Source organism: Micromys minutus (assembly GCF_963924665.1).
Source record: "Micromys minutus genome assembly, chromosome: 3".
Taxonomy (NCBI): domain Eukaryota; kingdom Metazoa; phylum Chordata; class Mammalia; order Rodentia; family Muridae; genus Micromys; species Micromys minutus.
In genome coordinates this window covers 67,635,302-67,650,724 of record NC_137972.1, presented here as the reverse complement: position 1 = coordinate 67,650,724, position 15,423 = coordinate 67,635,302, and the positions used below count along the sequence as shown (strand labels likewise).

At 43.0% G+C, this 15,423-nt stretch overlaps 1 protein-coding gene across 1 annotated transcript; it reads right to left on the bottom strand.

The window, feature by feature from the left end:
- Positions 1 to 1,411: 1,411 nt before the first annotated feature.
- Positions 1,412 to 14,885, bottom strand: SNRPA1 (small nuclear ribonucleoprotein polypeptide A'). The gene is made up of 9 exons (XM_080913951.1): positions 14,751 to 14,885; positions 12,971 to 13,118; positions 11,432 to 11,510; positions 5,783 to 5,829; positions 5,469 to 5,571; positions 4,822 to 4,901; positions 4,351 to 4,426; positions 3,689 to 3,782; positions 1,412 to 1,661 (listed from the first exon to the last, which is right to left on the bottom strand). The coding sequence occupies exons 1-9, from the start codon at positions 14,830 to 14,832 to the stop codon at positions 1,603 to 1,605; spliced, it is 768 nt and encodes a 255-aa protein (XP_080770077.1). The 5' UTR covers positions 14,833 to 14,885; the 3' UTR covers positions 1,412 to 1,602.
- Between the last annotated feature and the right edge of the window lie 538 nt (positions 14,886 to 15,423).

Here is a 15,423-nt window from a genome sequence, read left to right as displayed (position 1 = left end):
AACATGGGATGAAGGTTCAAATGACTGAACCTCATCAACTATTAGGGTCCTGAGACACAGAAGGAATTTAATTTGCCTCTAGCCAGCTGTGCAAAGTCCTTGCTTAGGACAATGGTATACATGATACAATAGTGTATCCTGTTTTTCTCACCTACCCCAAATACTGAGCCATCTAGTACCAACAAGGTTTCAGTACAGACCAATTCAGTGTATGCCCAGGCCAGGGTTTCAAAGTTAAGCTACTCTTAGTAAAAAATGTGCAATTAGAAAATCATCACTAGCTTGTCATAACTAAGACTGTCGACCAAAAATGTAGCTTCATCCAGTAAGTGGACTTATAAATGAAACGACAGAAAAACAGGAATCTGCTTTTGCTTTGGTGATGGGGGTCTTGTAGTCTTAGGACTTCCAGCAAGCCACATCCCTAGCCAAAAGAAGCAAGTATTTTATCTGCCTTATCAGCAATAGGGGCTATGTATTAACAGAAGGGCTGTGGGAGCAGCACAGGTAGCCTCACTAAAGATGCTAAAGACCAGACTTCAGTCCAGCATGGCGTAGAACTGAATTTAAGCCTAGGGCTCAGCAGAAGCCACTGTTCCTCCATTGTTCTCAACCAGACTCTTGAGAGACACAGTTCCCCTGTCTCTTAGGCACCTGGTATTTGCTTCTAAAGAACAGCAATCACCAAAAGGCATTCATTGACTACCTAACATGCTTGTCACATTCACAATCACCGAAGGAGTTTGAAAACTGTAACTAGGGGCTGGGAGGATGGCTTAGTGGGTAAGAATGCTTGCTATGTAAGCTTGAGTACCTGAGACCAAATTCCTACAACCAAGGTAAAAAGCTGGCCTGTCTACACACATGCCTACAGCCCAGTGCTGAGGGGCAGGTGAGAAGTGCTAGGATTTGCTGGCTGCAAGAGAGGCTCAGTGGGAGGCATTGTTCTCAAGGCAGCTGGCAAAGCAGGGAAACTGAGGTACTGGTATTTAACAACAACAAAACCTTTCCTAGATAAGGAATACAGTAAGAAGCCTAGATGCTGAGAAAAAAATGGGCCTTAACCTGTCCTACAGAGAAACCATGATGTCTGTGCCTCTGTCCCACAGGCTGGAAGATTTTGACTCATGCTATAGCACCAACAAGCAAAAGTCTCATTTCCTATTTAAAAATGTTTAAGTCATTTTAAAATAGATTTGTGAGATGCTCATGTATGTTGATTAAAAAGGTCAAAGAATGCCTATTTGTCTAGTCCTAAAGCCACCCTGCCTTTACCTTTATGAAGAATCTCTAACATTTCATGAGCAGGAATAATGTCTATTGAGGAAGACCATTCTCTCCAACTTCTAACTTAAACATCGCCTTATACCTCGAGACAAACACACAGCATACAGTTTGGCAGCACAGTGGGTTGCCTTTATTTTACCATTTGTAGAAAACTGGCATTGCTATTTCAAGGCTCATATTAAAAAATTATCAGCAGTAGTTCTGAACATTCAGCAAAGCTGCAGATTCCACGTTGCTGATAGAAGCAAGGTTGTTCCTCCATGCTCAAAATGCAAGACTTGTCCCAAGAGAGCTCATCAAAGCATCTGTCAGAGCTCAGGACCCATTCGTGACTGTGTCCTCCTCCATCTCTTCTTCACCCTCATCACTCGGCCCTGAAAGAAACATAGAACTTATGTTAGTTTTCTATTATCTGTCCCCTCTCCAGACATACACTTGATTTTAAAAATGAATATACCTGAACACGCATGAACACACACACACACACACACACACACACACACACAAGTTTTGACAAATTCTGTCTATCATTTGGAAGCAAACAGCAGTTTTCCAGTTACCAAGGTTTGTTTGGCTATATTGGTATCCTACAGACAGCTCACAAAATGAAGCTGAAATTTTTGTTTGGGAATTCTCCTCATTCTCACTTGCAGCCCACTACTCTCCCTTGTACTCCGAATGTATCTTGCATCCACACAGGCACGTGAACACTTAGAAAAGCTCCTTTACTGTGTTTGGTACATCTTCCCGATGCTGAGTTGTTCCATGATTCATTAGCATCCCACTGATCTACCCAGCAATGTTTGAACACTGTACCAGCAGACCTACATTTTTTTCTGACTGTCTTTCCAGAGAGGTGAAGCCTGAACCCAGGGTCTTGTGTATGGTAGGTAGTGAGTGCTCTACCAGATTTATATCCCAGCCAAGTTTTCCAAATTTCAATTTTTGCTTAAAATCTTCAGTTTTATCATTGGTAATAAATACTGTCAGGTGCTACAGATTGAACTCAGGGACTTAAATATGGTATTTATTACTGAGCTCTATCTTCAGAACCACAGAAAAATCACTTTTTATTTCTTCACCTAGGATAGTGGTGGAATGGTATATGTTTACTGGGGGTGGAAGCAAGGAAGACAGCGCAGAAATCAGTCCTGGCCTACAGATGCTACTAAATGGAAAGAGCAAGCATCTTGGAAGTTACCACATAAATCATTTTCCCTGCATGTCCCCGAGGGCCCAGAGACACACAGTACCACAGTTCTTAAGATACTTCATACAGTCTCCCTGAGGAGTGACTGACAGTTGACAGCCATTTTCTCCAGCAGGATACTGCACCCTGCCCCTTACTCATGCAAACATCCTGACTAAACTCAGTGGGTCACAAAAACTAAACAAAATAGCTCAGAGATACTGACCCTGAGCTGTCAAAGCAGTTGCCCCAGTGATATTCATGCCCAAATGTGCACCATAAGTTTACTATATTTGAATAGTATATCTCTGGTGCTCAACATGCTGACACAAATTTGGCATTCAAACATAGACTAGTTAAGACCCAGCAAACAAGCAGTCCTCCTGCAAACCTTTACTGACAGTACGTATCTGAAACTTAAAAGATGAAGATGTTTACCTTAAACGATGAAACCTGCCCAAGGATAGTACTGGTCGGGCTCTTTATACAGCCTGTGCTGATCCACTAAGTGACCATACACAATAACACCTTGCTCTGCAGGGAGTGTGCTCTTAAACTTCCCCGCTGGAGATCTTGTTATTTTGTGAAGGTGAACGTGACAGAGAGCACACTTACACACTCCTAAATGGTAGAGGCTATTAACCCACCTGGTGAAGGCAATCTTCCTAATCTATGAACCTAGACAACATGTCACTGTTCTCAGTGCAGAGAGCTGAAAATAAGGCAAGTACCCTTGCATCTGTACATACCTAAGCAGAGAAAGCATACAGTCATGACACCAGGCAGAGGAATTTTGAAGCTGTTACCCTGTGGGATCACTATTGTATATGCAGTGTATCAGTCCGCCAAAATGTCCTTTCTATAGCATGTGACTTAGAAGTTCACACAGTCACCTCTAGAACTTAGTTCTGTCTATATGAAATGTTTTACTACAATTTGTAAAGACGGCTTAAATATCCCATTGGCTTAACTTTCTTTACTGACCCACCCTGCCTCCTTCCTTTGTCCTTCTTCTCTTTTCCTTTTTTTTGAAAAAGGGTCTTATATAGCCCAAGCTGGTCTCAAACCTGTGTTGCAGCCAAGAATGACCTTCAGCTTCTGACACTCAGCTTAACCTCCCAAATAAGGGATTACATCACCATGGCAGCCAGATGTACTGTGCAATCACTCCGAGGTGATGCTTTACAAGTTCAGACACAATGGTTTTCTGACCTGATCTGCGCTCTCTGCCAGGTATCTGGCCAGACTGCAGCAAGCCCTTCAGCCTCTCAACTTCAGCCAGCGTCGATGCGTTTGCTATGGCATTCTAGAAAACACAGGAGAGGGGAGATGGAGGAAGACAAGACATTACAGACATCCCAAGCACTTGCCCATTGAATGTCATACACCGTTCTGTCAGGGAAGGATTTCACTGGCACATTAAAATCAACCTAGAAACAGACTGTCAATTTTCATGTTTAAAAGATGATTCAGGCTCTTGTAAAAAAAAAGAAATTATTTCACAAAGTATCTGTCTGGAATCCTGTTACAGGAAATTTTAGGATTTTCTACCTATATTGCAACAGAAGTTGTCAGCCAGCAAATCCTGGAAAGCAAAGAAACTAAGGCAATGTCCAAGACTGCACACCCACACTTAACTGCTCAAAGAAGTAACTGGACCCAGGAAAAGGAGACACAAACAGATGTCATCAACGGCTTTCTCTAATTATTTCAAATCAAAGTCTGCAAAGAGTATTTTAAGGAAGGATTTTCCTGAACTAGAAATGCCAGCATCCTAGGACTCTGGGAAGACAGGCTCTAGAAGGCTCAGTACTCGGACACACCCCTGTCAGCCCCAGCCTGGCTCTCTCCACCACAACCGAACACATCCTCACCTTGATTGCTTCCACATCCCCTGCAGATGGCCCTCCTTTCTTTTTGTCAGTTGGCAAACCAGCACCTGGATTAAAACTGGGGAAGGAGAGTATAACAGTTACATTCCGACTGCTGCAAGCTGCTTCTCCTACTTTCAAAAGCTTTTGAAAGTAATTCAACCAGTGTAGTATCTTATCTTTGTTAACAAACTGATACAAGAACTCTCTCCTTCAGAAACACCACCCAATCCACCTTCCTATAGAAAGCAGGATGATTAACGTCACAATTAAGACCAGAGACCAAAATATAAGCTCTTCTAACGGGGCAGAAATTTCCTGAGATGTGCAGACCAGGACTGGTCTGACACCATCATTCAAATGTTAACATCACACTAACCAGAGTTTTGATTTAATTTTGTAGGAGGCAAACTGTCAGAGACAGACGGTGTTTCTGAAGGTGAAGTAGAGTTAAGTTGGATATCCGTATCTTACGTTTTGCTTCTCCTGGCAATATCCTTTGCAAGCTGTGCACCCCGTTTGCCCTTGAACATTTTCTCTGCTTCCTGACGCTCCTACAGCAACACCACACACAGAGTTAATCAAAATAGGAATACCACATGCATTTAGATGCATTCCTCAGAAAACATGGAAGAGAATTCTCCTGAAGTATTCTGGGTTGGTAAAAACACCAAAAGCCAACTTTAAATTAGGAGACACAGTGTCCAACATTTTTGGACAAAGTTCTCAAAAAGTTCCCCCTCCTAGTTTCAAAGTGGGACTCCCAAGAGACTACAGAGAATTAGCACTTCCAACATGGAAACACCACTCTAACAGGCAGAGCTGCTCACAGCTGGATTATTGGAAATACATCTAAGCAGACAATTCCCTGTGTAGTTCCAACTATAAAGTTTGGCCAACCTTGGAATGGCCAACAAAGCCCTACCATAACCTGCTAAGAGAACAAAGAAATCAAATGAAACAAAAGCACCCCACGAAATCAAGAACAACTGACTGAATGTTTTCTTTCCCACAGATTAAGCTTCACAGTAAGACAAAATTAACTTATTGAGCAAGTTTCTAAAACCCCAGCAATGAAAATAAAGGGCAACTCTGAGCTTCACAGCAGTGCTAATACTCACTTTTAGTTTCACTTTCTGAAAGTCCAGTACTCTGACTTGTGGAACTTTATAAATCACATAAAGTCGATAATGCTTCTTATTGGTTACAGGGTTTCTTAGGATACTGTAAGAAAAGGGACAGTTCCAATCTTACTCACCAAGCGCATGTAAGGTGGAGTCATCTAGAGGTGCGATGACTATAAATCAAGAACCAGCACACATGCTTCCCACTTTACTGTCAGGAGTAACACACCATCCAGGGAAGAACTTTTTATTAGTAGCCTGAAGGTGTTATTTCAGGCCTATAGTCACATCACCACAAGTAACTTCCATACCTTAGATATGTCAGTGATTTCAGAGATGCCAACGGGTCCAGATCACCCTATGAAATGAGAGTCATGGTAAGAACAGGGCTCATAGACACACTACGACTCTGAGAGTTCAAAATGGCAAGTATATTTGAAGCAAGTATCTACACTTTTATTTTTTATTGCTCTGACACCTATTCCATTATTAATACAACACAACTGCCTAAATATCTTCTACCTAATAAACTAATAAATATATTTTAGCTTCTTTAAGGTTTGGTAGTAACAACATCTGCTTCAACAGAAGACAAAAAGGTCTGATTTTCTACAGTAATCTCAATGTGGCTACTAAGCAGGGATTACAAAATGAAACCAATGCTAACAGGAGTGACTTACTTAGAGCAAGCTATTTACACAGGAACCTCAACCCAAGATCTTGGTCTAATGTGGGGTTTCTGTTGTTTGAGACAGAATCTCCTATAGCCTGGGCTGGCCTTGAACTTGTTGTTCAAGGATGGTCTTCAATCCTGATCCTCCCAAATGCTGGAATTTATGGGTTTATGCCACCATACCTGGTGCAGAATGTCTTCTCTTGTTAGTATATATACCAAGTGGCCTCAGAGAGTACATTTATTATCTTTGAAAAGGTACTGCTATCCTAGCACACCTCTGCTCCCATGTCTTCAAACATCTTCAAAGACAAGGTGAATAGTATAATTCAAAAATTGTGGCTGCCAACCATGGTGGCACATGTCTTTATCCCAGCATTCGGGAGGCAGAGACAGACAAATCTCAGTGAGTTTGAGGCCAGCCTATTTATTCTATGTAGTGAGTTCAGGCCAGCCACGGATATGCTCAGCTTTTCCCAAACTGTCCTGGAAACCACGATGAAACAAAAATAGCAACACTAAAAACCCACCATCAAAAGCTACAATTAAACTAGACAAGGTATTTCCTAGACATCTCAGAGTAGAAATAGTTAGGGATACCAGCTACAGGACTTGTACAGTGTTTATGAAGGCACGAAGGCATATGACAGACCAGAGAACTCCATAATAACCAACAGATGTTCAGTTTGAGAAGTTACCCAAGGATCTGCATGTTCCAATAACAAGTACAGGGAGATCCGGACAGGGTATGTGATGGGGCTATAGCAAATGTGGAACCTCATGCTTTTCTCTTCTCCCATCTGGGACAAATTCTTGCTATATATATTGTGATGGTTTGTATATGCTTGGCCTAGGGGGTGGCACTATTAGAAGGTGTGGCCCTGTTGTAGGTGTGTCACTCGATCCTAGTTTCCTGAAGTCAGTATTCTGCTAACAGTCTTCAGATAAAGATGTAGAACTCTCAGCTCCCCCTGCACCATGCCTGCCTGGATGCTCCCATGTTCCTGCCTTGATGATAATGGACTAAACCTCTGAACCTGTAAGCCAGCCCCAATTAAATGTTGTCCTTATAAGAACTGCCTCAGTCATAGTCTGTTCACAGCAGTAAACCCTAAGAAATATATACAGTCCTAGGTGGTCAAACTGTGTCCCAGGACAAATTCCTACAGGAAGTAACAACTTGGGATAGACCTAAATTAAGTAATTCACTCCCACACAGATGGAAGCAGAAGTTCTCACTTCTATAGCATACACACAAAACTGGAGGAATACAGAGGTCAGTGTGGCCTTGTAAATGGATGTGTACCTTTGTGAAGGGGTTCACAATTTTAAAAAGCAAGGACAGAGAACTGAATTCTCAGAAAGCAAACAGCCATCTTTACACTGTCAGAGGGAGTACTAGATCTTGAAAACTGGTCTACTACCACAAAATGAATCCAAAAGCAGTGGAAAATAAAAGTGTTACACACACACACGGATAGCATGATTATACGGTTAAGAAAAATAATACTGTTGCTCAGTAGTAGGGGAGGGGAGCTGCCCTAGTATCTGAAAGGTCCTAGATATAATTTGATTCTACAGTGCATCACCATAGGTGCTGAAAGGCCTCCTGATGGGACTCACTACACCCCAGCTATGTGATGGTAGATGGCTTTAGAGCTGGGTGTCCTGACCCACACCTGCAATCCCAGCATTTGGGAGGAAGACTATAGTGAATTAAAGGTTCATAATTACATACACAGGCTAGATATGGAGTTCAAAGTCAGCCTGGGTGGCACAGTTAAGGGACTACCTCAAAACACAATATAGGCTAATGGTTGATTGTGGACTACCCATCAGAAATTTGATTGTAAGACTCTACTGGTAAAGGCACCACACACTTTTTATCACCAGATATGACAAATAAAGTAGGTACCGAGCAGGACGCTTCCTCTCAGTGGGCTAGCTTTCACAGGACCAGAAGGTGCTATGCAGGCTGCTGGGGGAAGTTATCAGCAGTCTCAGCCAGTTGTGAGTATTGTCCATTCAATAACAATCATGTGCAGTGGTGGTACAAATGTTACAGTATAAACAACCATTTTCTGATCTAAGACCCAGTTCCATAGGAAAAAATGCACGCTCATATAATAAAGCTGGCTAAGAACCCATGGTTGGAGAGCTCATAGGTCCTAGGGATGATCCACTATTACTATTTTGCTAAGTGGACATAGCATCACACTATTAAATATGTATCTATCCCCACAGATTAGTAGTACAGCTCTTGGACCTCATCAGAAAAGTTTCTTTGCAGAGTGGATGTTAGTTATTAAAAAACTCAAGACTGGCCAGTGCATAGAGAATACACTGGAGGGCTGAGCTACAATAGCACATCTATAGAATGCCTCTCTTCCACAAGGCTCACAGAGGAGGAAGGGCAAACAGACAGCAAGAGCTAGAAGTGGGAAAAGCCAGGCCATCCAGTATCTTCTGGATATGACAGGACCACTGCACTCATGACCTTACAGTGGCTGTGGTCATCTGCATAAGACCAAGTCAGTCGACACCCCAGAATGGAAAGTAGTAGGGGTTCAGAACCTCCCACCTCTAACTGAGGAACTTTTTACAGTTCAGGCAATACTGATTTAATACTGTGGCTCCTGGTGGGTCAGCCATTCTCCAATCAACAGCTCCATACCCCTGAGTATAATAAGATCAACACAAATAGGACTTGGTGTGTTTAAAGGGGGGGTGTTGGGGGGCATGGGGGCTCAGGAGGCAGAGACAGGAGAATCTCTGAGTTTCAGAACTACAAAAAAGATGCATCTCACCAGAAGAGGGAGGAAATGAAGTTGTAAGAAGGTGTGGACAGATATGGGAGGAACTAGAGGCAAATACCAAAACTCACTATATACATGTATTAAAATTTCAAAGAATAAAAATATTATATTAAAATAGAAGAGGAATGGTATTGGTTGACTTTTAACTGATCAAGTTGCTAAGAATAGACATAGACACAGCATATAATTTCTATGCCATTTGAAGGAAAAACAGAAAGACAAGAGACAGTGCACATGTAAACATACACAATTAAAAAAAAAGCCAAAATGGATGACAGTTCCCTTCAAAAGACAAAGCGTGATATGCCAGTAATACTATTCAATGTAAACAGGATATAGGCAATGTGGTTAAAAGACAAACTTAACAGTGGATTTAACAGTGGATTTAAAAATCTCTTCACTGGCTGGAGAGATGGCTTTGTGGCTAAGAGCACTTCTTGTTCTTTTAAAGAGCGGAGCTTTGACCCCAGCACCCATGCACCCATGTAGAGACTTACAGGCATCATAGCTCCAGTTTTAGGAGACCCTAAATGAGCTGCCCTGGTGCCAGGCATACATGTGACACACATACATATATGCAGGCCATACACTCATACACATAAAATAAATCTAAAGATTGGGGTTAGACAGGTAGCTCAGTGGTTAAGAGCACTGGCTGCTCTTCCAGAGGACTAGAGTTCAATTCCAAGTTCCCACATGGCAGCTGACAACTGTCTGGAATCTGACACCCTCACATAGAAAAATGAATGCAGATAAAACAGCACATAAAATTAAGTAGGGTATTTTAAAACTCTAAAAATTAAAAAAAAAGAATCCTATCTGCAGTTTTTATATATTTAACGTACGTGTGTGTGTGTGTGTGTGTGTGTGTGTGTGTGTGTAAAATTAGTTAGGCTGGCTGACCAGTAAGTCCCAAGGATCTAGCTCTACCTCCCCAGTACTTGGAAGTGCAAACTAGAGGCACTATGCCCAGCTTGCTTGATTGTTTATAAAACACAGATCCTGTGGTTAGAACCCAGGTCTTCATGCTTAGGTGGTAAGTACTTTAAACTATGTCAGGAGACTCAGGCAGTTTTAGAACCTGCTAGTACCCATGCTAATATAGAGAAACAGATAAATGAAATTCAACTCCTTATCCAAAATATCAACGCACTATGATATTAAAAAGCCACTAAGAAAGTTAACACCTTCATTTGTTGAGGATTGGTTCTAATGCTTTGTTTTAATCAGGAATCTGCCTGTCCAAATGCTCAAGGTTCTTGTCCCCATTTGGCTTTTAACTGATCAATTAAGATGCCAGCGGCCAATGGCTGGGCAAAGGGAAATGGGGCAGGACCCTTAGATTTGTGTAGGCTAGGACATGAGAGAGAGAAGAGAATCACCAGGTTTCAGAGGGAGAGGGATCTGATTTAGAGCTGCAGAAGGAAAAATCATCCAAAATGTAGGTAAGAAGGAATGTGGCCCCCAGAAGTGCTGCCCAGAAGTGTCTTGGACAGCAAAGACTAGGGGGCCACCCAGAAGGAACGGGACAGCAAAGATAGATCATAGATTCAAAGGGTGTTGAGTCATCATTACCAGAGGGAAATCTATGATAGCCAGGTGGATGATTAGAACTGCCCGGCCTTTGAGCTAGCTAAGGAATTTCAAAAATAAGCCTGTGTGTGTCTGTCTGTATGTCTTTCACTTACAAATCCAAAGAGTTCCAGGATGTATGGCTGAAAGCGCTACCTGCCAGAAGCACAAAGTGGAGTAGCAAACTCACCACCACATTCATTTCTAATACTAAGTCTGAAATCTGGCATGTGTGTATTTTACAGTTTTGCCCAAGTCACTTAAGAACTGAGATTAAAGTACCATACTGAACATTGCAACTCTGCAAAACAAAACAAAACCAAAAAAACAAAAACCAACCAATCAAACAACAACAACAAAATAAACTGAATGTTTTTATCCACTGAAGGAGAAGGGGAGTTTCAACAGAACATCAAAAAAGCTAATGAAAGTGACTGACAAACTAGATTGCACCTAATGGGAACTCTCCTATCAAGGCACCCAGCAGAATCAAAAATCAAACCTGAGAGGGCAATGAGATCTGGGACATATAATCCAAATGCCTTGCCAATTCCTAGCACAAAAACCAACCAAACCAACACAACCAACAACAAACAAACAAACGCTTAAATCAAAAAAACAATCAGCAAAAAAACTAAAGAGAAAATATAGTTTTCTGAAGGAGGAAGAATTCTTAACCTTGCTTCTTTCTCCAGCGCTGGAGAGATGGCTCAGCGGTTAAGAGCACCGACTGCCCCTCTAGAAGTCCTGAGTTCAAATCCCAGCAACCACATGGTGGCTCACAACCATCTGTAATCAGATCAGATGACCTCTTCTGTGTCTGGAGACAGCTACAGTGTACTTATATATAGTAAATAAACAAATCTTTTTTTAAAAAGAGTTTTCTCCATTCGACTTACCAGTTCCACTAGACTGTTGTTGGTGAGAATGAGTTCTGTCAGGCAGGGAAGAGCCTGATCAAGACCCTCACCTATACGGCTAAAATAAAGAGAGAGGCTCTCAGTGAAAACAAAAGCAAACACACTAACGTTTCTGTCTTCCCAGTATTAACGCTTCAATGTTAGAATACTCTTCTCCCATATCCCGTCCCAGGAAAGCATCAAGTCAGGGCCTTGCCTGAAGCACAGGACAGTGCAAGGGATGGGATGACCTCAGAAACCCACGCCTCCTCAGCCTCTTTCTGCTGCCACATGGTCTAGTGTAACCGAAGAAAAAGTGAGATTCTGGAGCAGGAAATAACTACTTAGCCAATTTAAAATTTCTTGTTCAGAAAACTCAAACCCAATACTTTTGCGTTTAGAGAGCTAGTGTAAGACATTCATCAGAGGGGAATGTTTAATCATGAAAATAGCCTCTCCCTAGAAACAGTGCTCTGATGTGTGTGACTACATGTTTTTATATTGCACACCAACTCTGTGCTTGGCTCTGAGGGAAGCCAGAAAAGAGCCTTGAACTCTCTGAAACTAGAGTTTCAAGCTGCCATGTTGGTGTGGGAAAAACAGCAGCCATATCTCCAGCCCCTGGGTGCTTTTCTTAATGAAAGCTTTGCCAGCAGGGTGGTGAGGGTGCACACTTTTAATCCAGCACTCAGGAGGCAAAGGGAGGCAGATCTGAGTTTGAGACCAGCCTGGTCTACAAAGTGAATTCCAGGAGAGCCAAGGCTCATAGAAAAACATTGGCTCAAACAAACAAATATGATCTTAATTTCACATATTGCAGAAACCAACTACAAAAATAAAAACCAGCAGAATGGATGAGGTATAGGGACTCAGTGAAAAGTAATTTTATTTCATAAAAAAATTTTATTGTGATAGGGTCACTACGTAGCCCTGGCTGGAATTTGCAGGTCAAAGCTGTCCTTGAACTCACAAAGAGATCTGCCTGTCACAGACTCCAGAGTGTTAGGATTAAGGCAGGCACCATTACACATGGCCTCTATAAATCTTTTTATTATGATGCTGTTGATGACTATTTTAGAATCTGAAATGTTGACACAGCACAGTGTTTCAAAATCAAAGTTTAGTATCAGTAATGAATATTAAAGATTTCTGAAGAGTGGCAAGGTCAGACCAATGTCCAAGTCAATCTCCAATCTCTTAGGAAACGTGTTCTATTCACTTCTCCCTTTAAGAAGAGACATAGAAAGACTGAAGAGGTGGCTCGACAGCTGAAAGCTCTGGATGATCTTCCTGAGGACCCAGATCTATTCCTAACACCTGGAGCAGCCCAGGACTATCTGTAAACCAGCTCCAGAGAAGCCAGTGCCCTCCTCTGGCCTCCAAAAGCACTAGGAGGATGTGTGGTACCTGCAGGCAAAACACTAATATACATTAAAAACCAAACCAAACCAAACCAAACCAAACCAAACAGCATCTTCGGGGTACACTATAACAATTACTTAAGGGAAGAAAATAGTCTCACTGGCAGATACTACTCACCAAATTCGGTTGTTGTTCACTAATAATGTTTTCAGTCTTCTCAACAAAGGAAAACCATCCAGTTTCCTGATCTCATTGTCAGAAAAATCAATTGCATCAAACTGGTCTAAGGTGGCACCGAGATTTTCAATAACAGGAATTTTATATCCTGTAGAAGGAAAAATACATACAACAAATATTAATATAAATGAAAGGTCCTGAAAATAGTAGGAGTATGTGATGGTAATGTGGCTCGAAGCTTTCATGCAGGAAGTTTTAACCGGGTACTGGCGCCACACCAAGCACTTCCGTGGTCCCTAGCCCTACAAGCTTGTGTCTTGAAGTAAACTTGAAGAGGCTGAAGGCAAGAGGGAGAACAGATGGGCATACTTACTAGTGTTGGTGCCCATGGCTTATTAAGAACGTCAACAATGTATTCACACTGTTCTAAGTCCTTAGCATTATTAGGCTCTGCGACAGAAAATCACACTTTAAACTGCTTGATGCTGAGGGCCCAAGTCTTGTTCAGACACTGGTGACTGGTATTCTCAATCCTTCACATAACTCATCAGCGTAGCTTCATGGTGTCCTGACTCATCCTCCTCCCCACCAGCTCCAATTCAGAGCTGAAATTGGTTTATATAACCACAAATCACAGTGAACATCCCCTTGATTATCTAATGGGTATCACCATTGAGCTAGGCACTGTAGGAAGACAAGGAATGAAGTACACAACCCAGTCGTGAAGGGCTGCGGTAAAAAATATGGTAACCGTACAAGCATTCTCAGGGTTTCAGGAGATACAGCAGGGACCAAACTGCGCCAAGACAGCGAAAGGATCCTGATGCTCCTGAACCGGACTTTTCTCCGAGAAAGTTAATTTCAACAAACAAACAAACAAACAAACAAAGCACTAGAATTTTCCACAGGCAGTAAGAAACTGTCACAAATGGCAGTGCATAGTGCCCTGAGGACTGTGATTGCCTTGGGTCACAGTCTTATAATTTTAACCCCTTTCAAAGCCATCTCCTGAATAGTTAACAAATGCACTCTCAATTCTATGTTTTAAATATCAAGTGCTACTGCTGTCAGAACCGAACAGGTGAGTTTCACCACCCCACACATGGAAGTGACCATTAAGCCTTGGTCAAACAGCTCAATCTTGAAAACACCTTTATCAAAATGAATGATCAGGGGTTGCGGATCAGGCTCAGTAGCGCGAAAGCTTTCCTAACAGGCATAAAATCCTGCGCTCATCCGAACCACCATATAAATGTGGTGCGCGCATTTAAACCCAGCACCCAGAAGTGGAGGCAAGAGGGTCCGAAGTTCGAGATAATCCTTAACTATATAACGGCTTGGAGTCAGCTCGGAATGCGTGAGAAGTTGTCTCGAAAACAAATTAACAAAACCAAAGGGAATTATTGGGACAATTAAGGTAACTCTGGTACAACTCCAACCTACCCTCACGTGCCCTATTAACGCATTTGCTAAAACCCAGCCGGCCGCCGTCCTGTTCGTAGCGTTTTCTATTTTCCTAGTCCTCAAACAGTTAAGGCAGCTCAACACTCCGGGCAAAGCCTAATGAGCACGGACCGGGGAAGGAATCAAGGCGCCGTGTTTGCTAGCAGGAGCACGGCTAAGACAGTCCCAAAAGTCCCTGCGGGACCATCGTTCGGAGGCAGCCCAGGCCCAGGTGGCGGCCCGCGGGCCAGGCTCCAGCCTCGGCGCACGCGGCGGGACCAGCTTCTCGGGGCCGCGCACCGGGGCCCGGACACAGCCCGCACTCCGTCTAACTCACCGCGGAGGTCCAGCTCACGGTCCCGCACCGCATTGGTGTACTGTGCCGCCTGCTCGATCAGCTCCGCCGTCAGCTTCACCATCTTGTCGCCGCCCGCGTACCCTCACCTCGGATACCGGCCTGCGCCTCCCGCCAGTGCCGTGTCCCAGAGTGCACCGCGCCTCACCGCCAGACAGCACCAATCAGAGCCCTGCACAGCTCGACCGCCAGGCCAAAGCAATCGAAGACGTAGCCCGGTGTCTTTGCTTCTGGGTTTTATGCTTGAGCCTGCCTGGGAGTGTGGGGAGCCCAGATTACAGGTTTTTGTAACCAAAAGATAAGAACAGGAGAGAGATACTCTTTCTCACGACGTCAGTACACCTAAAGGGAGGGGGGTAGGACCAGTAGGCGGAATTGCCTTGAAACAGACCACATCTGACCTGGTACAGTCACCTTAAAGCTTGCGAAGCATAAACATTTAAGTATTCATACCAAAGGGCTAGTTAGATTGCATAGATAGAGCACTTACTGCTTTTGTAAAGGACTTGAGTTAGGAGTTCAGTACCTATCTGGTCACCTTACAACTGCTTGTAACTCCAGCCTCAGGGGATTTGCCATCCATTTCTAGCCTCCTCGGACATCCCCAATAGCAAACACACACATACACACACACATACATACATACATACATACA

What these genes read in the sequence shown, in the direction of transcription:
- SNRPA1 (XM_080913951.1), bottom strand. Translation starts at nt 14,832, where the DNA reads ATGGTGAAGCTGACGGCGGAGCTGATCGAGCAGGCGGCACAGTACACC. An exon ending in ATTGCCAGGAGAAGCAAAAC is followed by an intron (nt 4,427 to 4,821) that starts GTAAGATACGGA and finishes CTCCTTCCCCAG; the next exon opens with TTTTAATCCAGGTGCTGGTT. An exon ending in TGGCAGAGAGCGCAGATCAG is followed by an intron (nt 1,662 to 3,688) that starts GTCAGAAAACCA and finishes TGTTTCTTTCAG; the next exon opens with GGCCGAGTGATGAGGGTGAA.